The sequence below is a fragment of the Danaus plexippus genome, chromosome 14, assembly GCF_018135715.1.
Source record: "Danaus plexippus chromosome 14, MEX_DaPlex, whole genome shotgun sequence".
NCBI classification, from domain to species: domain Eukaryota; kingdom Metazoa; phylum Arthropoda; class Insecta; order Lepidoptera; family Nymphalidae; genus Danaus; species Danaus plexippus.
Genome location: NC_083546.1, coordinates 1837927 through 1863023, shown reverse-complemented (window position 1 = coordinate 1863023; position 25097 = coordinate 1837927). Strand labels below are relative to the sequence as shown.

The 25097-nt window shown below is 29.0% G+C and overlaps 2 protein-coding genes across 2 annotated transcripts in view; one reads left to right on the top strand and one right to left on the bottom strand.

Annotated features, from left to right (window-relative positions):
- The window catches only part of LOC116769416 (uncharacterized), a 27201-nt gene extending 3441 nt beyond the window's left edge, over window positions 1-23760 (top strand). The window contains exons 3-5 of the mRNA XM_032660498.2: window positions 18655-18742; window positions 18901-21973; window positions 22589-23760. Coding sequence (XP_032516389.2) covers window positions 18678-18742; window positions 18901-21973; window positions 22589-23419 — 3969 coding nt within the window. The 5' untranslated portion in view covers window positions 18655-18677 and the 3' untranslated portion in view covers window positions 23420-23760. The remainder of the gene's footprint in view (window positions 1-18654; window positions 18743-18900; window positions 21974-22588) is intronic.
- On the bottom strand, window positions 23710-25097 carry LOC116769417 (uncharacterized). Its single transcript, XM_032660499.2, has 5 exons — window positions 25044-25097; window positions 24918-24980; window positions 24311-24445; window positions 23925-24158; window positions 23710-23854 (listed from the first exon to the last, which is right to left on the bottom strand). The coding sequence occupies exons 1-5, from the start codon at window positions 25077-25079 to the stop codon at window positions 23774-23776; spliced, it is 549 nt and encodes a 182-aa protein (XP_032516390.2). The 5' UTR covers window positions 25080-25097; the 3' UTR covers window positions 23710-23773.

Below are 25097 nucleotides of genomic sequence, written 5' to 3'. Positions count from 1 at the left end.
ATAAGTGTTCCGTATAACAGTCGCCTAGAATTTTGATTGCGGGGTAAATAAACGTTTCTTTTAGTAGGCTTGCTGCATTGCAGGTCATATAAAAATGGGGTCAACCAGAATGCCGACTGTCAAGGTACCAATGAGCTTTGTAAATAATGATTCATAGATGACAAACCCTTTTTGTTTTTTGACAGTAGCCCTTTATTAATTTTTTTTTTGTCATCGAGAAATTCACGAATTAATATACTTATATCAAATAGTGCTATCTCATGAATAATTCAAATAAACCAAGTATACATTATGAATATATATATATATATATATATATTAAATGTCAAAAAGGGTTAAATAAAGTACTAGACAGTTTTTTTATTTTATTACAAGAGACGAAATAAAAAACGTTTATTCTATTCACTCATACAGAATATAAAGAAATAAATATGGTTGAATTGCCAGCGTTACCTGACTCGGAGTACAAAAAGGTATCTTCAAAGGGTTGCTTTTTCCTGTCGGTCCATCAAGACCGGAGTTGACCTGAGCTTACGTACTCACTCAAGTGCTATCAAGTTGAAATTAACGTCTCTGCTCTATAGAATATAAAACCTTTAAATGAAATATACGGCTGTAAACGCGGAATCCTCTTCTTTTTTGTGATATAAAACCAAATAATTCAAATTTTATCTATTCGGCAAGCGTAATCATTTCATTTGATTTAATTAAACGATTTGATAAAAAAAAATCTACATTATTTTCTTATATTTTTTCCTCCTAAATACAGTTAAATCTGTGTTAATATTAAAAGAACTTTTCTTTATTAATTTGTTCAACTGATTTAAATAAAAATATTTTTTATATTGTAATTACTAATTTCTGTGTTTTTTTTTTTTTGTTACGAATGCTTTTGCATTCTTATTTTTGATTTTGGTTCCATTTTCAAAATATGTATGATATGTATGTATATTTGTATAAGCAATTTTCATGAAGTTGGCTTTACTATTAGGCTTTCACTCGTGAAAAACTTCATTCGGTCATGATAACATTTATAACGATTTCAATCCATTTCAACGTATTGTTGTTTGTAATTTGACGTACTGAAGTGAACACCACTGACTCAGGATGCGATAATTAAAACAGGAGATTGATTCTCGGAGCTTCCAGCAATCTCTATCGTGACTTCAATATACTGTGACTATACGATATAGCATTACCCAGTACTACAAATACGTATCATATTATTTATATTTACGTATAAATTCTGAATTGATAACTAAATTTAAAACCTTTTATAAGTTTTTAAAGATATTGTTGTTAGAAAATTTAAATGCAATCCCTTATCAGATTATAACGATATACGGTGGATATAACATAGTGTCGGATATATAACTATTCTTTTACTTTTATAACCGTGTTACTTTCCTCGAGTGTAATATTACAAGTTAAATTGCAAAACAGTAAAACAACCATAAAAGTGGTTTGTCTGGTTCCGATCTGGGAACAGGGAGAAAAATATATGCTTACATCTACGTAGAGACAAGCGGATAACATGTTTACAATTCTACAATCAAGATAGATAGGGTTGCCATATGTGAAAATACATACGTTTGATAAGGTTTTAAAATAAAACTATACAAGTTACAGATATGTAGCATATGATAAAAAAATTAATTTATATCCGATAGTATTTATATGTATTAAAATAAATGATCTTTGTTTAGATGATTTGAAAAACTTAAAATTATAATGTATCATTTTTCAACACTTCCAGAGAACTTTTATTAGAATCGTTCTATGAATATATTTTTTTGGGGCAACCTTACTTTGTCATAACTAGTGTATTGGTAAAGCCACTCAACAATCGTTAAAAAAGCAATCAATACGTGCTCAATAATAGGGGTAATGGGATAACGATTCGTTTTTTCGATTTTAAAATGATTATATGAATTATAAAACTGTACATAATTACAAGAAAAAATGTTGCAACAACCAAAAAATATTCTACAATTGAACTTTATCACTAACGTCGATATGAACCGAATGAATTTATATATTTTTTGTAACAAGCGCTTCTGTTTTCCGCTTGGATGGTCACAATATGGTTACGAATTTTTTATTAACTTTTATAGTTTTTATTGTAGAAATTTCAGGTGAAGCATTCTGGAATATAAAGTAAGAGTATCTGAAAAATATATTTAAAAAAGCTCCTAGCTAGCTAGCTCTATAAAGTTTATAGTGTTTTAAATTTAATAAAAGAGTCAAGTAGATAAAGCTCTGCATTGCGTCATAACTTTTTAAGATTAGTTCATGTGATGATAAACATCTTCATGTAGGTTAAGATTTTTTACAAAATGTATAAGACGCTTGTAGTTTTTATGAAAAAATGACATCAATTTTGATCATAATTTATCGATTATTTGAAGTTATACTGTTTAATTGAATTACATAGTTATATTTTGATATTTAGTGATATTACATATTGAGGAATTAAAAACATCAATCATTTATGTTTCTAAAACGTGGTAGTGCGTGTGATTTTTATTTTAATTAATTTAATATATTCTTAAGCATTAAAAATGATTTATGCAATTCGCCGTATAAACTTTAATAGTGTTAAATTACACTTTGGAGGAATGCTTTTAAGACTTATATAGAGACAAATGTAAAATCGTTCTGAAATTATAAATTAGATTATACAAATGTCAGTAAATACTCAAGATATAGGAGTTTCATTGAAACATCTCATCATCTCATCATCTCAATGCATTGAGTTTTTTCTAAAAGTTTCTTAGTAGTCTTTTGTATTCGATCCCGTCGGATTTAATTTCTGGACTTTAATCATATCGCTTAACTGAAACGCTGTGATATAGATCAAGTCGTTTTATTTTCGGTTAACTTCTAAAAGAAGAAATAATAAAAAATTTATCGCTCATAGTACAACATTTTTTTTGTCCTAACCCAGGCGTTATTTGGGTCAGCATGGCTTAATGTTTCAAAGTAACAATTTTGCAAGAAAGGGAAGTTAAATATTCCATCATAAAACACTTTATTAGAGTTACACACTGTATCCTTATGTTTTTGTAACTCGCTCATGTCTCCTTAGTATAGCAGAGATCTTGCAGAACATTTCGAGGTATCAAATAAAATTTTATGATGAGGGTAGCGTGATGTTCTCCACCAAACATTTACAATGGTCGTATTATGGTAATATTCCACGATTATTTGGATTTTATGTTATATATTGTTTAACATAAAATCGCTTTTTCTTTGTTTTATACTGACGCATACTTGTTAGTGTTTAATACTAATTGAGTATTAATTCACTCAATGCATTTCGCTACTATATTTAAAAGGATACTTCAAAGGATATGTTTTTTATTCTCAATATCTAACGGTTTTAGAAAGGATGGATGCGAAGAGTTGTGTTATTAGTTAATATTCGAAGCTCCGTAAAACATTGTTAAAGTACAGTTTAAAAATGCATTACGAACTCGACGGAGGAACGTGGAGTTGTAAAATAAACTTCAGTAATAAAACGTTCTAAAAAAAAAAACAACTATTTTCAGACATTGAAATTTAATTTTACATACTCGAGCTTCTTATATTAGCAATCGTTATTGTATAAAATTAACAACTCTCAGCATATATTTTGTTTCCGTTTTTGAACGGCAATGTCGTTGACATTTCAGAAAAAAGTCTATATGTGGAAGGTCCTTAATTACTTCCTTATAATAAAAATAGTATTGTTCATATAAAACTATCGGTTAAAAGACGAAAGTTCTTTTACCGTATAGACCAGTCAATTTAGCTTAATCAATTTATTGACATTTTGCCCAAGACATTTACTGATCTAATAAGGGATTCTGTATCTCGTTGGCTGTATTTGGTATTATTTCGAGTGGTTTTTACGTGTGTATTGGACGGTATATAAATATTGTCATATATATAGTTATATTTAATATTTTTATAGATAATTATTTTTTTAGTTCCGTATTGTATTATAAATGAAAAAAAAGGAAAAAAATATATGCGTGTGTTAATTATTTGGTATTAATTTATCCTTTTATTATTTATTGACAAGATCATTTCCCGAATCTTTGATATTTCTGTTTTATATCCGAGACGTTTTTGTCGCTTAAATTTTTGAATATGCCTTATACAGAAAACGAAAAATTATCATTTTTACTTATTTTAATTATATTAATGATGTTAAAATTTTCTTCAAATCATGTGAATCGTCGTAAATTTTTAATAATTTTTTGTATATACTCACTTATTGGTATGCTATCTGAAATTTATATATAATTTTTATCGCAATATTTCTGAATATTGTACCTCCGCAGAGTATAGTCTTAAGCTGAACGCTTATTTCAGTGCATGAAATAATATATATATATATATATATATATATACGTACGACACTAAGCAACTTGTAGTGCATGTTGCTCATAATTTTGTTTTATGTTGATAACTTATATTAATAAGCCGTTGTGGCTACTTACATTTAATAAAATATATCTACAGTTAATAAAATAAACAAAATATTTAATAGTTTCAATGAATTTGATTTTCCCTTATAGAATTTCATATATGATTTTTTTTATGAAAACATCATTCAGCAATTAGAAAAACAAGCAACAAAAAAATGAAATTCAATTTTCAAACTGAACAAACATGTTTGTCCGAAAATATGTTTAATTAGTGGTATTTTAAATTGGCAATTATTAATTATGGTAGCTTAAGATCTGTAAGTGGAGTAGTTATGCTGTGACAGCAGTTTTAAGTAGCAATATTGTCACGGCTATTTTATTTATTCCATGAAAATTATTAATCTATAAATTGACTATCTATCTATCTATAAACCAATAGACCGCTTTGTTTGCAATAATCGAAGAATGAAAGTATGTTTTTCGGGTATAGGTACTATGCGCTCTTTTTATTTTATTTTTCATCTCGTCTGTGTGACGGTCGCTGTAAAGTAATCGAAAGTTCGGAAAGATGTAAAATATAACGATAAAAACGAATAACACATCCGACAAAGATAGTTCAATTTTAACTGTGTATTCCCAAAATCTTAGATAACGTACTATTAAATCAAGAAATGATTACCTTTTTTTTTATGAAACCACGTCGTATTTTGCAATATAATTAGCTTGTTTTAGACGATTGTATTATAGGTAACTGTTTTAAAAAATATTTTCTCTGAAATAGTTTAAATTTTATTTCATATATAAGATTCTTTATAAATTCACACAGAAAAAGAATGTGTGAAAATTCGTTAATTGACGTGAGAGTACTAACTGCTTACTTACCGTTATGCATAATAACGTCAAAGTCCATACACACTCTAAATGTAAAACTCATACTAAAGTTCAGTCTAGGTCAGTATTTTAAATAATATTGAAGTATTCTTTTCCATAGTAATTTCTTTATTTGTTAAGCTACGAATTAGTATGACTCAATTAATAGAATTTACCTTTCAAGTACCGGCTGAACGAATTCGTTCGAAGTCACCGGATTGGTAAGTAAGTAAAATTTAAAAATATATAATAAATGTTATAAGAGTTTTCGCGTGTTTTATTAAATATTCGGAAAAGTACATTGTTATTCATATTGCAGAGTAGTTGGCTACACTCGTATATCAGCTATCCACTAATGGATCAGCGGAATGAAATAAACAAAAATATACTTCATAACTAGTTTTATCGACTCTGTTTGTTCAGACTAATGACTATTAGCAAATTTTTTATTTTTAATACATCTGTTTGTTTGTTTAGATATAAAAGAATAGTTGAGAATAATGTTTTTGTACGTGATATTAAGATATGAATTCTTTAATCTGTCACAATTTCTTTTATTTGTTAGGGATATGAAATTAACATCAAACTTAAGTCTGGTTTACCGCAATCTATAAACGTAAATCGCACCTTAATCGAATGCTGTATTTTAGATTAGCGTACGCAAACGCAACAACGAATAGATAAACTGTCAAAAATTCTAACAATTATCGTTTTGATTTCTTCTCTTAGGTCTGAATAATATTCCTTCTCACATAATCTCCACGTACAGACAGCTAACCGTTACATCTTAAGTATATATAAAAATTATTTATACATATAAATGGAAACAAAACAATAATTACTTATAAGCAATTGCTATATTTTTACACTATATATAACTATAACTTAGTTGTATGCTTGAAGCGGATCGATGTTAATAAAATTAAAATACAAACTATACGAAGATACTAACTTAATTTTAACAGACTGTTTGCTGAATTTGTAATTTTAATGAGTTTCATATGTATATTGTTGGTTAAATTTTAAAGTTTTAATGATGCTACCACACACACACGTCAATTCAACTTGTTTTTGAGTTTTGCTCAATTTGACAATGATCTCAGTTATGTAAGGTCAGGTCATAGTGAATAAAATGCTCAAAGTATTCACAAAAAAAGTTAAATTATAACTTTTGGTTGTTGTTTTAGAACAGTACTCTAATGTATGGATTTATACTGGTCCTATAACATTTTATAAGGCTTATTTAGGATTAAACTATTGTGGCCTGAATAAAAAAATTATTATGTTCTTAAAAATCTTCAGACTGACTTTTTATTTACTTTATATTATATGTGTTTATGTAGTCGGTGATGGTTCTACTAAATATTTCATTTAACTGGTTTTTTTGGGTCAATTGTCGATGAATAGGTTTGAGGAGAGAAGATCTCCTGTTATCGTTACGTGCAAAGTAATCTAAAGAATGAAATTTTTTTCAAAATTATGTTTTTGGATATACACACTACACATTTTTATTCTGTCATTTTACATTTTCCCGACGTTTCGATTACGAGTAATTTACAGTAACCCTGATTATCGTGTTAATGTGAAATAAATCGGAGAAGTCTCGTTGTGTATACGAAAAACATAGTTTCATAATTTTTGTATTTTTCTAATAACAAATCCTCCGATATAACAATCACTTATATGTTAGTCATAAATATTTAACATAAAAGAAACCCACAGAATATAAGTGTAAGTAAATTGAAATAGTTAAAAGAACGTGAACGAGATCAGCTCTGGGAAATTCAATATTTCTTCGGTTTCCGTAGTAATAGAATGATGTATATACATTTATTTCTTGGTATATATATATTATGTCGAAAACCTACTTTACCTACTTTTTATACCTATAATTTGTTTTTATGTGCGAGCGGAATAATAAATCGTTTAACTTTTGGACATGAAATTCTAAAGGGCTTTAACTGTTAATTTTAATTTTCATTTTTACGTAATGTTTGTCGTAAATTATATTTTATTATAATTTATTCTAAGGTTATTTACATTCATATTTACCGTTAGCTATTATTATAATTTTGATATTATTATTTTTATAGCATAGCATAGCATAGCTTTAGATTTTCATAACAAAAAAAAAATTGTAATGTTTTGTTAACTTGAATTGAAGTAAACATGTAATAATGATTGATAAAAAAATCCAAACTAATACAGTGCTTAATTATAACTTAAATATGAAAAAAAACCGAAGCAAAATATTTTAATAAAATCATAATACATAGAAGCGACGCTCCTGTGACTATAAATTTCTTATTCTTCATGCGAATGCAGTGGAATTCTTGCGGTAATTCAGTTATGGGATGGAGGGAATCCACTTGGGTTATATTTTTAAAATGGTCTTTGAGAGATATCTTATTCGTATGCATTTTTTATAAAAGCCCAAGTTGATATTATTTCTTTGAAACATTACGATATATTTATATAATAATATTTTATTCACATATTTCATTAAGCATATATTTTGAATCAGTCTTATCATTTCTTTGTTACCTTCATTTTATAAATATACACTAACAGTATACTATATAATGTATCTACAATATAATAGAAATGAGACAAAAACAACTAGTTAATTAGCATAGTTACACTTGATGCTAATTTAGTTGCTGGCGAATTCGTTAAATAAATAATTAAAATCGTGTCACTTGGCATCGACCATAGCATTGAAACTTATAGTGCAGCTAGAACTAACTTTTAGTTCACAATCACATGATTATTCCTCATTAAAATAATTTAAACGTAAGTTACTTTATAACAATATTGATTATTATGAATAGATGTAACGTTATTAAGACGAACAACGCAATTTTGTCCATTGAATAAACGACTTAAATACACCTTCGCAACATTCATATAACGTTATAATTAAATTCTCATCAGAGAATTAAATGTCTTCGTATATTTTCATTATACTCAGCCACAGCTCTTGACCGAGACTCTGTTATTATAGTTCACTTCATACCATTTATATTATGCAGTCTGTGGTTGTTCATTATCGTTGAACTTTTGTTCATCTGTGCTTTTTAGTATCTGATTATAATAACTTTAACTATAAATCTTGTTTTATTGAGAATATGAAGATGTTTAGTTACAAACACCTCTCAAATACATTAAACGACGTATTTCGTTGCTTTGTAAGGTATTTATTATAGTTAATAAAAATTACATTGGAAAATGATGTGAAGTGAGTGTTAAAATATTCGCTGTACTTATGAATATTTAAAATGTTACATACGACAATGAGTAATATTTTATGTATGTTTATACGGTAATGTTGTTGACTTGTAAGTTTGTTTATCGAAGAATTAAGAGGCGAGCATTAGGAAAGTTTTGGAGAGAAGTTTAATGTTGTACGAGAGTGTATAAGGGAATGTATTTCAAAGGTGACGTTTATTTCTGTAAATAACTTGTAAAATGTTACAATAAAAGTCTTGTACATATATAATAATTAATAATATCAAATTACAAATGATAAAGAGTTTTAAAATCATACAATGTTCTGATAACAAAACAACATTGGATAATATAATGTTGTTGACAATTTAGTTAACTAGAAGGATTCTAAAAGGAAATATTCATATAATCTAGAATTTTGTTTTACATTAAACATCCACACAGTATATATTTAAATAAAAACCGAAGTTAAAAACACAAATTTATGCAAGATTAAACAAAATATCGTAACTTTTAATTGAATTAAAAAAAAGTAGCAAAAAGAAGCAACGGTGGGGCAGCGTTCGGTAAAATAAAAGTTCGTAGATCTACCTTCTTACATAACAATCAGAATCACAGTTACTAAGCTTCTTACGATTCTTACTTTTTCAAACGAAAAAGGTTGCTTAAGTTATTTAAATATGAACTTTGAAGTTATTCAAATATAGAACAAGAAGAGCATTATATATTTTATTATCTGTACTTTTGTTTCAAGTCATAAAGAACTGGCCATTTGTTCAGTCACTGGTCAATTTTATCAATTTAAATCCGTTTAAATCGATCAATCTTACCTTGATTTAGTAGTTAATAAACAGGATTTTGCATTTGCGATTGCATAATACAATCAATGAAATTTTGTTGTTTTATTCAAATAAACAACATCCACGTACTGATTGAATTGCAATATTAATTTTATGAATCATTATGTAATGTGTCTGTTTGCAATGAAAAGATTTAAAAATATATCAAGTGAATAGTTTTTATAAACCGCTTATTTTTTTTTTCACTAATATTGGGCTTAAATTAGGTCAGCGGAAAATACTCATCCGAGTACGTAAATAAAAATGGATTAAGACTTGTCTAGGATGAGTTGGAAGTAAAAGTCGAAATATTACTATTTTGCGCTTGTATTGAATATTTTTTTTTTATTATTAATCGTGATATGTAAATTATTTTATATAAACTTGCTGTTTTAATAGTTTTTTTTGTTGTCTCGTGTATATATTAGAAAAAAAAGTTTCAAAGAGTGTACCAAAAAAATTGTAACTATGTAGACGTGTCCTTCGTTACATATGAGTTCGTTCCTTTGTGTTCTGTAAAAAAACTAGAAGAGTGAGACAGAAATTTCTTTTGTCCTCAAGTTTAGTTTGGTGAGTTTTAAATAAATTAATGAATAATATTAAGATGTTTAATACTTCAAACATGAATGTCCTTTAATAATGTGAATAGTTATCCGTATAGAATTGGTGTATTTACACAATGTAGCATTATATGTGAGCATGAGACAACATAACTTATTATATCATGGTATAACTAGGGTAGGAACTGCTGCAAATAGCCGGCGGCCACAATTTGTACTGGCTAACATTGTAAAATGCTACCTTTAGTACGCTCTGTGTCAGTTCGTCTTATCTAGACGGTTCCAATGTAAGCTTAAATTAAGTATAGTTCATATTGAGCCTAATATTTATTTATATGCTATGACAACTTATATTATTTACATTATTAGTCACAATAAAGACTTTTTGATTTTAATAGAATTTTTTTTTTAATAATCAAACGATCTTTGAGTTATACAATTGATATGAAATTACTATTGAACCATTTTAAATATTTCCTCAAACATTTATTTTTTCTCGAATTTATATCAATTATTAATTTTATTTTATTAAATATTATTTAAAACGAAAGAAATTTTTTCACAATAGGTGTCTTGAATAATGTTCCATCAAAGAGCTTTCTACTCATTCTATCACACCACATTTATTTTACATACACATCTAATAAGATTAATAGTCTAGTATAAGAGAAAATATTACTTAGTTTCCTAATAAATTCGTAATTACGTTTGCTCTTCGCCTGAAAAAGTAGCTATGGAGTAATGAAATTATGACACACGTGGAGAATATACGGAGAGCTTGCTTGTTCCAAAATATCAATATTTTTCACACTTCACAACATATGATTAGTTTACTGTGTAATGAGTTTTGTGTCTCTATATATACATACACATACTCACACACACACACACACACACACACACACACACACACCTAAATATATATATACATATATTAAAATCAATGTTGAACATTTAAGTTGGTCCATTTTATTTATTTCCCTTCAATTCTCTTATTTAATTTAAATGAATAAAATGTATTATTTCGAATCGACTATCTTTTATTTCACTCTAAGCTAAGAAACATTTTGGTATTTTTGTAATAAAAGTGGCTCGATTTTTTTTTAAAAGCACTCTCCAGTATAAAATCCTATCCATTAATTATGCTTAATGATTTTCTAATTAAAGTTTAATTTAACAAAGAATAATTACTCGATTTCGTATTTTTTGTGACACGAAACTGGATAAGGTGAGTGTTTTAAATTTAAATATATATAATAATCTATAATTACATTTCGATGTGATAAATAAAATAATATTTTGAAATAAATTATAAAGGGCGGCAACCGGAGGTTCCAGCAAAACTACAAAACTAACTTATATGTATATTATAATAAAATTTACATGTAAAAACTTATAACCTATACCTAAGACTAAATGATTGCCCCGATGTTAGGATAGCAATGCCATTCCATAGCTTGTGTGGTATCAGGAATCTTCTGGTTCAGACGGCTTGGTGTTCGTTCCGCGGAGTCAGCAATGTCACTCGTAATATGATATTTTATCCATACAACGATATTGCTCCGGCGATATTCATTTATATTTTAGTATGCTGCGCGTACGTAACAAATATTATAGTTTATTTGTCTTAATCCTAACATCATTTCTTTATGTCATAAACTTAAATTCTAAGGTAATATATTAGGTGTTAGAAATGTGGGATCGCGATTTATTACTACAAACGTTTGTACATATGATATTAGTTAATTTTATTAAATTGTTCATATAAGTGAAATTGCTATACACGGTTTTGTATTCTACCTTCATATGAAAAAGGTCATTAGCAAAAGTATAAATTATTCGCCGGATGTTGACTGCCATAAAAGTACTTAAGGTAATAAAATATTTCAAATTCTGTATGAAAATTTTTTATATTATATCATCTTATTAAATAAAAAATGTACAAGCGTTTTCTATTTTATCAGAGCTTACACGAAATGATCTCTTGAAAATTTCGTAACGAGTGTTCACTTTTTTTTTTATAATTTTTATTTTATGTTATATTTGTTGACTGTATATAATGCTATTACTTTATTTTGGTAAAATTTTATAGAAAAAAATGTGTTAAATAAATTCTAAATTTTCGAATACTGGATTCATATTCAGGTAAATCTCTTAACATTCCTGTAAGTGAATACTTATTGAGAAACCATATTAATAGTTTGTTATTACTTATAGTAAATAACGATATAAATTTATAATTTATTTATTACTTTTTTAAGTGAAAATATAAAGTTTTAAGGAAACAGTCTTAGACGAACCACTATGATATAAAAATTACATGCATCAGTTTTATCTTATTGTTAGTTAAATATATCACAGGATAAAAAATCGTCTCATAAAAACAAGCTCATCTACCACAAAAGTGTTGGAGTCACACTGAATGAGATGAGTCAGTCGTGTCATTTATCAAGACTTATGAATCTGGAACAGTCTTTTGTAGCGTCCTGCACATACACACTACACACCTTCAATAGTCGAAACGTCTGTCTTAAAGTGTTCTTAGCTTTCTGTGAGAATAAAAATATGCTTTATTTATTCTTTCATTAAGTTTCTATTTAACAGCAATCAAATTAATGAGGTGAATTGTTTTGGAATAATATAAAAAGTTTTTTTATTTTGTTAAATCGTCTAAACCGTCTGTCAGGTTGGCATTACCGTGGCAGTGTCACTTGAGTCGTACCTTAAATTTATTACTTTTGACCATTAGAGCCAAATGAATTGCGATTCATATTTCAAATGGAGTGAAATACTATCGCATTTGGATCCTTCGAGTGTATACAGAGGGTATTTTCAAGCTGATTCAATTTATATAATTGGCAGTGTATAGTTATTTTAATAGAATAAAACTGGGCTTAAGTTTTCAAATAAATAATACGTACGTACGTTTAGATACTTCTTATGCAATTGTAACGCTATTTTCTGTTCACTTAGTAAGTTAATAGTTAATATGCAACAATAACCTGACTTTTGCATTAAGAAGATTGCTTCAGACGGAATCTAATAATCATAACTTTATTGGACATAAGAACTAATCCGTCAATATTATTTATTCAACATATTATGCTGTAAGTGTACAAACGTACCAATCATCATCTGTTAAGGCCATTTAAAGTTCAATCATTATAAAATAAATTGCAAAATATTCGATATTAAACTGAGATAATCTTAATGTTTCTAATGTATACTTAAAGCACGATTCAGACATAAGTAGGGAAGTGTATTTAGTAGTTCCTTTTAAATTACAGCTAGGAGAAATCAGGTCGGATGAAAACCTGACCTACAAGCCAGCGATGAAATATCACAGTCATAAAAATAGCAAACTAAAGGAGTTTTATACAACATCTTGAATGCCAGAGTATTATTTAAATGAAATATATACATACATGTGTAATCATTGTGATTTATTGCCGTTATTTATTTATTCATTTATTTATTTATTTAATATGTAATGAAGCTGTGTGATAAATTTAGTATATTATTTATAAACTGTATTTAAAATATGTACTTCAATTAATTGGTTATATATATTTAGATTTATATATATTTAAAACGGTTTGCTTTCATTACATTTAGAAAGAAAATTAAAAAAAAAATCTTCTATATTTTTTATATGTGTATATTAGATAGAGTTTCGTATTATTTTTGTTATGATTACTTACTTCGCTTTAGTTTCACGGGAGCATACCATCGGTAACGAGATTCGCGTCAGGTAAGAACATCGTACGCCTAATATTTCCTAACTTCTGAGCTTCTACCATCCAAATAAAACAAACTTTCTCAATTACGTGAAATTCCGTAATTCGCTTTGATCTTTTACGAAGTTAAGCTGTAACTTCATTAATTTTAAAAGCAATGTTTTTCTTATCTTAAATCTTTGAACAATGACGTCTTGTTGGTAACATTCGATAGAAAGTTGCTGATACAAACGGACATTGATTTCATAATCTATTAATAATAATAAATCTATTGAATAAATACCGTCTGCAATGTAAGAAGCATATTTCTCAATACATTTCGCATTATATTTTAAAATGTATAAATCACTAAAGGCTTTTAAAATAATGCAGTTTAAACGCATAAGTTGAGCATGAAGTGACAGGTTGTTTATAGACTAACTAAGCTGATATATGTATATATGATATACTAATCCAGTAATCTTATTGATTTAATCTTCACATTTATAATATGTAAATATTATTGTCATTTCAGTCGTGATATTGATATGTTAAAATTATTTGAAGTGAGATTACACTTCGATGTATCTTCCCCAGCCTTCAGTTGCAATTTTATTTACGTTTGAACGATGATAACTAACAAAAATTTGATTTTATGGTGTTTTGAAGAAGGATGAAAAAGTTGCTCTATGCTGAAACATTTATATAACATAACTCTTTGATTTGTTTCAAGTTAAATAATTTCGTAACACCAAATATGAGATTATGGGAGATAAATTATAGCTTGTTTTATTATGAAAGGTGCTATTCTCCGGTAACTTTCTGCTAACAAAATATTTGTTGTATAGCCATATAGTTTATAAAAATACATATAAGCAATTATGAACAACTGCATTCTTTCATTAATCTATTGTATTGAATTAATATCGTTTGTATTGATGGGTTGTTATTTGATGATCTTTATGAATGTGCAAGCAATATTTTCTATCGAGATTTTTTTCTTTTAATCGAACGGTATCTATGTCGTAATTGATTAAGTAGTGGTTGTAGTAGTAGCCGAATACATTCAATTAATATAGTTCTACATAAACGATTTTTTTATATCACATAAATATTTTATATTAAACATATATATTTTTTTATTTTTTTTATTAAATTCTTTACATTTTTTTTCTTAAAAGAAAAATTTTATTCCGAAATAACGTATGTTAATGATCATAGTCAATATTGTTGTAGTAATTTATAAATTTACTTATACGAATCCTCATATAATAGAGGTAACGCTAGGGGAGCCATTATTCAAACACCCGAAAGTAATAAATCATCCGAAGGGTTAAATTAAGACAAATCATTTTAATAAAATGCTATTTTAAGTCATTCACATCATATTTAATATAAATTAAAGCTTGATTTTTTTTTTACCAAAAATTACGTAACACAGGCATGAGTACAACATTTTGGTCTCTAACTCTTGTAATCTTTCATATTGCCTTGTCTTTAAAGCGAAATCGCGAAATAGCTGCTATAGGACAGGCTGACATTTAAAATTAAGATTTCTCTTACTATTATGTACGCGTACCTTAATCAATTTTGTTTAAAAATCGATCGTCATTCAAATTTCGAATTGTTAGTTTAATTGTCTATGATTTGTATTGTTCCAGAGTTTTATTTGAAACTTTAATAGTTTAGTTTAATTGACATTAAGAACCGAGGGGTAAGGAATATAAAATAAATGATTTTCTTTTCGAATATATATAATGCTTCAGTAAAAAAATTGTTGTTTTTTATCGGAGGCAAAAACGAGAGCCGAGCATTGTAAAAAGCTAAGCCCTGGTTCGTCTCGTTGTCTGTGGTAGACATCTGAAGAAATGATCGTCCGACTAGAAAATTAAACAGAATATGTTCCCACAGGAATAAGAGTGTTCCTGATATAATAAATCTTTTAATTTACAATAAATACATAAACAAATTGTTAGCAGGAATAATTTGAATATACGACCCTATTAACATAAAAGCAAAAAGATTTTTTTCAAATATTTGATATAAAACAACATTATGAAATCGACTATAAATAATTTCAGTTATTATAGAAATCCTTTTCCTTATTTGTTACGTTTTTTTTTTGTTGATATTTCTATTGGTGAACGTATATTTTGGATATGGTTCAGCTTCAAAAAGGTAATTTTATATAAAAGGGTAAAAAATATACATTTACATTATGAGTTACATGTCACTATTTGGTTATAGATCCATAGATATAAAACAACAATCAATCTAATAACGAAGGAATATTTATTAATATGTTTTATTAAACCAAAAAAAAATACAGTAAGATTTCACGTCGTGGTCCTTAACTTTTGTCGTCTTTTAAGTGATAAGACAAGTTTATTCTTATTAATTGAAGAATTTCCACTTAAACTTAAGTTAAATACATTATATACTCTTTTCTATGAATCACCAGTTTGAACTCAATGATTGACAGTTATTTGACGTTAGGTCACTTAAGTTTCTGTTATACAGAAGCGAAACAAACAAGTTAACTCAAAAAGTAAATTAAACACAGACATCTATAACCTTATTAGCATCTTCTCATTTCAATATATCTCGTCTACGGAACACAAACAATTACTTTTTCCGGCAAAAAAGTAAGGTCAATAACCTCAACTGTCACGGCATCTGTCCCGTTATCTGAGCGTTTACTTTCTTTAGCCAACGGAATTTTGGAATTACGTTAATTTTAAGTAATCGCAGCAAATAAGTTAAGGATGTTTTTTACTTTTGGAACACACGTACATTTATGTCAGACATATGCTGTTTAGTTTTCGTTTGTGGTATTTTTCATTTGAAATGATTACGAGAAACATGTTTGTGTTTTCATGAATGGATATATAAATGAGTTAAAATAATACATTTTGTTGTTTTTGTTAATCGAAATTTTATGCTTTCATTATGATTTTGGATGAACATTTTATATAGATACTTAACGGGGACATTAGATGTATGGGAATTGTTCCAATAGAACATGTATATATGTACGTATATTTAGAATAAAATTTGACATTCTTATTTAAGAAAAGACGAAGAGTCGAAATTCTTCTTAAGTATCAACTAATTTAATTAGGTCTTAGGAGATCGATGCGATATTTTATGACAATGAATTTTACTCTAAGTTAATATTGAAACACATAAAATTAGCTACAAAAAATATATCGCTGGATTAATCGATTTAATTATATCAAATCAATTACTTTTCATATCATACCATTAGATTGAAACTAATTAATGGATCGAGAAATATATATTTAATTGAATCAATGAATAACTTAAATGCATTTTTAATGTTGCTCAATAAAATCAGTTCTGAACTTTATTTATACAACCAATATTAATCTCGGCGTTTAGTTTATGCGAAGTAAAATTGTTCAGACTGTGATGAACGAGATAACAGCATCGGTGTCAGCGTTTCTAATAAATCAGAGTTAATTTATTGCTGAAATATTTCGCTAGTGTTAAGGGAATTTAAGGAAGCAAATTGCTGCTGTCTCTTACTTTATATTTCATATAAGTTGATGTCATATATCGAAGTTGCGTGCAGTAAATAATTACGACTATGAAGTTCTGTCTATTTTTATAATTGTTTGATGCGAATTTCAGCGCTTTTCTTTTATTTAATTCAATTTTCGCACCTGAAAATATAAATAATCTTTTCAAAGATTCAGTAAAGTAACTTTAATGAGATCTAATTTTAAGAAGTTCTTAAGTAAAAGTTATATTCTTCGTTGACTGATTATATATTAAGGCTTCAATTCGTCAAAGTTGTTTACGAGTTTTAATGTAAATTTCAAACTATGTTACAGAAATTTGTATGAAAAAAATCACTTTTTTTTAATAAAAGTATGAAAAATAATACACACATATATATATATATATATATATATATATATATTTATACAGGTACAAAAAAATATAAATGGTTATATCATAAACAATGCTTTGTAAACTCTCCAGACATTAATACAGCGGTCAAGATAATAGCCTGTCTATATTACTTACCGTTTGATGGCATAACGACTAGTTTACACTATTAACTTATTAGTAATCTTTATTTTAATTAATATTATATAAAAATATATTTAATAATTTATCAAATACATCATATCATTCGCGTAATCAAATAATAACGAAACAAAAACTTGAGTTGTAACTTTGTGCAAAATACAAGAAAATAATATAATTACTAACGATGAAATGTCTATTGTTATAATAGATTTTTATTGAATTCTGACCTTATATATTTAATTCGAATGAAAGAATATGTTAAAATATGTATGTAATGTACAATAAGCCTTATCCGCAGGTTGAGTGACCTGTTTAACACCTCTCGTGGTCGAGTCAAGTGACTACGATCGTTTGCAAACAACATGTCAAAACAGCTATAAATGAAATCATTTATGCTTAAATAAAAATAAATGTAATATAAAAATTAACTTAAGAATTAAATTTAATAATAATAAATTGCCTTTGAAATGAAAGAAATTGTAGAATGACAGACGACTAATAAAAAATAAAATGTTCTAAAGACATTTGCTCACAGGCCGTAACTTGTAGTTCAAGTTTATGCGACAATGACCGGCGCTTTACTTGTTCAGCAGGTTTTTAATGTAACAGTTTTTATTATGTCTATTTACGTAACGTTGAAGCTTTATTATGTCAAACTTTAGATATATTATGGGATTATATGAATAAATATTCCTAACTATAAAATGAAGAACGTAGTTCTATATGTTTAAGAGCATTTATGCAGTGTTAGGAATTTCGTAATAAAAGGGACGCAGTTCAATATTTCAAAAGAAATAATTAATATTTTCCAAACATACAAAGTAACCTTCTTATAATAATTAGAAAGGAATATTTTTCCATGTAATTTAAATTTTTTCTCTTTAAACATATCTTTCTTATAAGAGATAATGAGTTGTTATTAAGAAATGTACATCACTTTTATGATAATGATCAGAGCCTTTCTCAGTTCCAGGTGTTAAGAGTGACAGAATGCGGGTTATTATATACGTGCTCGTTGCCGGTGTTTGCGTTAGCGCACAGAGTAATCAGATCAGGTAGGTTTTCTATTTCTTTTATGTATGAATAGAACATGAAAACATGTTAACCCTGTATAAAAATGTGAAGATTAAAAGTTTAAAGATTTATTTTGTTAAAGGTTTCTTGATAATATGTTGAATGAGAAATGCTTAAACAAAAATCGTTAACGTTCCAGGCGCACGAAGCTTCCGTACGTAGCTGACGCGGTTGGAAATAGTCTACCTCCTCCATCGAGTGGTCCAGCGACCGTCGGGAGCCCCGTGAACTTATTAACCCCAGATAAATATGAGTTTTATACTTTTGATGAATCTGGTGAACTGGTTAAAAGATTAATGACTTTAGAAGAAATACAAGCAATAGTAGCAGCAGGTGAAGAAACAGACGGTCTGGTTACTTTCGCTAATGATAATTTACCGACATTAACATTTAACTTTAGTCAACCTTCACAAACTAAAGTACACAATGTTGTTGCTAACGTTCAAAATGTTCTTAAAGCACAAATGGAAGCTCATAAAAATAAACCTTATATCCAACCAACGTTAGATACACCAGACGTGTCAGATTCTTGGAGTTTGATACTGCCATCAATATTTGGTAATACTGGAATGGACATAGTCCCAGATAAATTATCGGATTCCTTTATCACGCCAGAAACCGAAACAATGGATATTAATAGTTTCAATAAGGAAGGTGTGAACTCACAAAGTAAAGAAAGCAACGACATACCAATACATCCAAATTCAGAGACGAATAAAAATACTGGTATATTTGAAAGTACAACCGAAATACCTTCAACTACAAACAAATCTTTAGAACCAACTACATCACCGATTACAACAACAACAACAACAACAACAACAACAACAACACAAAAACCTATTTCAACCACAAGACAGGAAATCTTAACTACGACTCAAAAGCTGTCCTCAACTACTGTAAGGCCGACTACAACTAGAAAAATTGACTTGGAAGCAAAACCGATGTATAAACCTAAAGAAAATTCAACAGATTCTACAAATATTTCCAATTCCACTGAGGAATACAAAATTACGTCAACAAAACAACCATTTACTGCCATATCTAGTGAAGGTACGCCTCCCAAACAAGTACCTACAACACTAAGCCTAGGCGATAATTTTAATAAATCGGCTATTAAAAAATCTAATATTACCAAAACAAGTACCAATACTGTTGCAGACATAAAGCAATCTCACGAAGAAGGGAATTATATTCCTGTTTCTACAGTGTCATATATAACGGAAAGTTCTACTAAAAGAATTATATTGAATAATAAGTATCCCATGTCTTCTAATGAAAATTCTTTACAAATTAAAAAAACTACAGTCACCAGCACAAACAAACCTATTGTAGACAAAGACAACGAATTTGAAAAACAAAATGCAACCACTATGACTACTCAATCTATTTCTCCTTCAACTTCTATATCTTCTATAGAATTTTCTTCAACGTTGAAACAAGAATCGCCAAGCAATTATGAACAAAAAATTCCGACACCTTTTATTGATACTCAAAATGATAATTCAGACTCTGCCATACCTTTGTTTGATGTTGCACAAAGCTTAAGTCAAATAGCTTCAGATTTAAGTGGAAATTTTTCCCCCGTTCCAACATCCACAAATTTATTAGAAACAACTAAAATTAACAATATAGATATCGAGAGTAAGGAAAATTTAGAAATAGATATACCAACGGAATCAAGCATCGAACTTGACGTCAAAGCAAATAAAACTGAAGAAGAAGATAAGTTTGTAAAAATTTCTACTTTTGAACCTGCTGGGAATGGCGTGAATGTTAAAGATGAAGTTCTGAATTCATCCCATAACTTAGACGGTTCATTAGAGCTTAAACCATCGATGACGTCATCTCCTCCATTGACTAACATGGACACTCTTTTATCAGAATCGATGGATAATCTTCTTTCTCAAGTCGCTAACGAAGATCCCGATTCTACGACTGTTGTGTCATCTGAAAATAACAATGAAACTAATGATATAATTACTACAACATCTCTTGATTTGACTACAGTTAACACTTTTAATCTAGAAACGACGACAGAAAATTATCAGACAGAGACAACAACGACTTTGCCAATAACCAGCAATGATATTATAATGGAGAAGAATAATGATAATGACAAAATAAATAAAAAAGATACTATTTCAGATCCATTTTTACTATTAAATAAAACGTTACAAACTAAGACAAACAGTGTTCTTGCATCTGAATCTGTAACTACTGACACTATATCTACTCCCAAAGATAATGTTCAAGTGACCACTAGAGCTCCCATTAATCATTTACAACAAGAAACTTTAACAATGACCAATGATAACCAACAAACTATTAGTACAATTAAAATTACTAGTTCTGTAAACGATATTAACACAACTAACGTACCACATACGATGCAAGAATCAAATAAAAGCAGCAATATAAACAAACAACAAAAAATATCCGAGGGTTTACCTAAAATCGACGATTTTAAGAAAAAGATTCAAAAGGTCAATATTGACGACAAAGAGTTTTCTAATGAGAGAAACAGTTCCTGGAAACTGGTACCTACAGTCGTTAAATTAAGTGAACTTGCAAAGGACAAACAAAATGTCGAGGGATTTTACACTCCCGATAATGACAAAGATATAATTTTGGAATTTCCAAAGGAAAATCAAGGTTTAGAAGTGACCACGAAAGATTTACGTGACGACATAATGGAATTCACGGAGCTTTGTAATGAATTGGCATTTAAATACTGGAATATCATGACGGAAAAGATAGATAAGAAACGTAGTATGGTATTCTCACCATATTCTATAACTTCTATGGCGGCCATGATGTTCATGGGAGCCAAAGGTTCTACATCAGGGGAAATGAATGAAGTGCTGAGACTTGATGACATGGTTACATTCAATCCTCACTTCACATTGAAGAACATCTCCGATTCCATAGACACAACACCCGCTTCGGGCGTCGCTGTATCAGTGTTCATAAGAGAACTGTACAGTGAAAGAAATAAGGGTAAATTTTTAACCTTCTATAAAGAGAGAGCTCAACATTTCTACAACGGACATGTGGAGGAAGTAAACTTTAAATTGATTAGCGATATAATACGACGAAGAACTAATTTACTCGTGAAAAGATATTCCTGGGGTAAAATTTCAGAATATATGAAAAGTAACAGCATTATTATGAACCCACCTCTAGCGGCTTTTGCAGCCAACATATTTTACGTAAGTTCGATTCTTTTTTATGAAAGTTTGATTCTGTATAATATATCGTCTTAACAAAAAAAGCCTGTTTTAAAATTCATTCATAATTTTTATAAAATCGGTATCACAGGATGGGTTGTGAATCATTAGTATTTAGGTTTAGGACGCAAGCGTACAACACACAGAAAGTATTCTGACTGAATCGTTCACTTGTATATTATAAAATCATAACTTTATTTCGTCTCAGAAGTAAACGTGGCTGTAGGAAATACATAAAGCTCTTTTCTTTTCTTTTTATAGCAAACAAAAAAGAAAAAAATAATAAAAAAATGTGTTTAATAAAAAATATATATCTTGCAATTGGTAAATTTTAATATTGTGTTATTTGTTACGATAACATTTTTGAGGTTCATAAATTAAGTTGAGAACTGTGTAGAAATATAATAAATATAAATTGATTTAATTTTAACAAAAACCGATAAAAATAAATCCAGTCCACGTAGTAATTATTGCATATTATAATACATATATAACTGTTATCGTAGTTAGATAACAAGAAAACAGTTACTTAGCAACCAGATATTTATAAAATTCCAAGGGCTATATTGTACCTAAGCAGTTTTTATTGAATTTCAGACCGATTGCAACGGATCGTCCGTTGAAGGAAGGGATGGCGAGATGTATTTCGTTGTATCACCTAGTGTGAGACAGCGTCGCCTGGTGCCTGTACCAGCCGTGGTCTACCGTGGTAACTTCCTCGCTGGTTACGACCCCGTCCTCGATGCGACAGCAGCAGCTTTAGGTAACACGAAATCTATAATCAGCACTCTCTTCCTCATGCCGGGCCAGCAAGGGAACGTCGTTCAAGCTGATGATTTGGAGAATCTTGAGAAGAGATTATTGAAATCTGATCCTATCACACCAGCGTGGAACAGATTATTGCGTACCCTACTTCCTAGGTTTGGCTTGGAATTGCAAATACCTAGATACATGCACAAATCCGTGTTCAACGTTTCATCGACATTGCAACGCATGGGATTAAAGGATTTGTTTAGTGAGGAACACGCTGACCTGGGTGGTTTGAACGGTCCGTCGAAGGACCTTTATCTCACTGATATGATTCAACAAAGCTCATTCGCTACCTGCGGGGAAGGTCTCATTGGTGAGCAGCATCATATTGAGGAATATCCTGATACGATCGAAGTGAGATCGAAACGTAGGACGTCTAGATGGAACACAGGCTGGGCTGAGCCTAGAGATTACCAACGAGCTTTCCACGATCCCCATGACGCTGGTGAAGCGATGTACTTACCCCTGCATTTACGACCGAGGCAGGCCAGACTCCCCACCAGGAGTTCCCAACCAGCTAGATTAAAATTCGATAGGCCTTTCCTATACTTCGTCAGACATAACCCATCTGGAATGATTCTTTATGTGGGCCGTTACAATCCCAGGCTCTTACCTTAAAGGCCATAAAAGACTGTTAGTTTAGCTAAAACTTTATTTCTCTAAGGCAGTGTTGGCATACTGGCGAGTGTAATATAAAATGTACGTATATGAGAATAATCATTGATTCCAGATAAGCGATACTGTATTAGTATTTTACGTGTTGGTGTGAAGGTATCTTAATGTAGAGGATAGATATACATTGTACCTCCAGACTAAAACAAAATGAAATGTTTGTAGTTATGTAGCTATATATCATGTAATAATAATTATGTGCTTTGTAATTTAGCCCATTTTAATAACTCATTCCATTTCATTGTCATCTTTAATAATGCGATAAGAATAAATTAGATTATAAATAATATTAATTTTGATTTATATGTAATACTCTTTGCAGTCGTTGTAAAATTCCTTCCATTCCATACATTCCTTCGATTGAATAAACACTGGACAGTGCTGAAACGAATAAAGCCATTGAATCTAATGTTCGTCTCATCACCTTACAAATTGCAATTTACAATCTTACCACATTAACGTGTCCTCGTATACAAAGGTGAAATTCATAAAATTCACAAGGCGTGAGAGGGAAGTAGTATCTTTTTAAGTCACGACAATAAGTTCTAGCGTTCAATAATGCTGGATTAAAATCTGGATTGAGTGACAACCACCTGTCGAGGTGACTAAAATAATTATCGACATTCAGATTATCGTTGGAGTCCAACATGCCGTATTTGTTTAGCAGACATTTCCAATAATTGCACTGTAAAAAAGTCATTTTTTATATCAATACGTGTGAATATAAAAAATAAAATATTGAATTATAAGTAAGTATTAAGTAATCTAGTCGAGTTGAGATAAAAAAATATTTTTCATTAAGTACTCTATTTTATCCAAAAATTATTTATTACATACATCTTCATTAGCGTTCGCTCTTCTTAAGTTGGTTACGTTATGATCCCTAACTATTTCCATGAGAGCGAACCTAGCACCGCAGGATCTGGCAATATCTCGTTTGAAGAATGGTGGAAATACACAACACCGTCTATCCTAAAACATGTTTTACGAATAAGCACTTAGTTTAGTTCGAGTATAATTTTTTTTTAACAAAATATTGTTTAATATTAACGTTATAACTAATAATTGATTAGGTTCTACACGATGAGGGTTGGGTTTGGTAAAATATTTTACGTAGGCTAGGTTAAAACATATTTTTAAGGCAGTAGTCGAATGAAGTTATTTTTTTAAGATTACAAAGCATTGATACATACTTTATTTTTATTACCTTATTAAATCACTATTTCAGTTACTCTTAAAACTTTCCAAGACGAAGACGAAGGCGAAGACTAGTCAAGTATCAAAGATTGGTTACCAGATCAGTTAATAAGTTTGTGTAAATTGAAAAGAATAAATAACAGCGTAAATAAAAATTATTTGAATTTATCCGAATAGCGAAAAATTTTAACATTCATTAAAACGTATGCGAACACTATATTTATACTGTTATAACGCTTTCACTTACCATAATCTTGTCATCACCATAGCATCTTTCTGGTTTCACTTTTTCTTCCAGTTGACAATTAACCTAAAAATTTTATAAATTTAAAGTTATCATTCTAATGTTAATGGATCTTAAACAAATACGTACTACATATAAAAAGGAAAGGAGAATTAATAAGAACATTTCAAACTTCCAATGCGA

Excerpts from the sequence above, each read along its gene's own strand:
- LOC116769417 (XM_032660499.2), bottom strand. The coding sequence starts at position 25,079 with ATGTTCTTATTAATTCTCCTTTCCTTTTTATATGTA. Across the intron at positions 24,159-24,310 it reads GAGCGAACGCTAATGAAGAT|TGCAATTATTGGAAATGTCT; the intron begins GTATGTAATAAA and ends ACTTTTTTACAG. Across the intron at positions 23,855-23,924 it reads TACGAGGACACGTTAATGTG|CACTGTCCAGTGTTTATTCA; the intron begins GTAAGATTGTAA and ends TATTCGTTTCAG.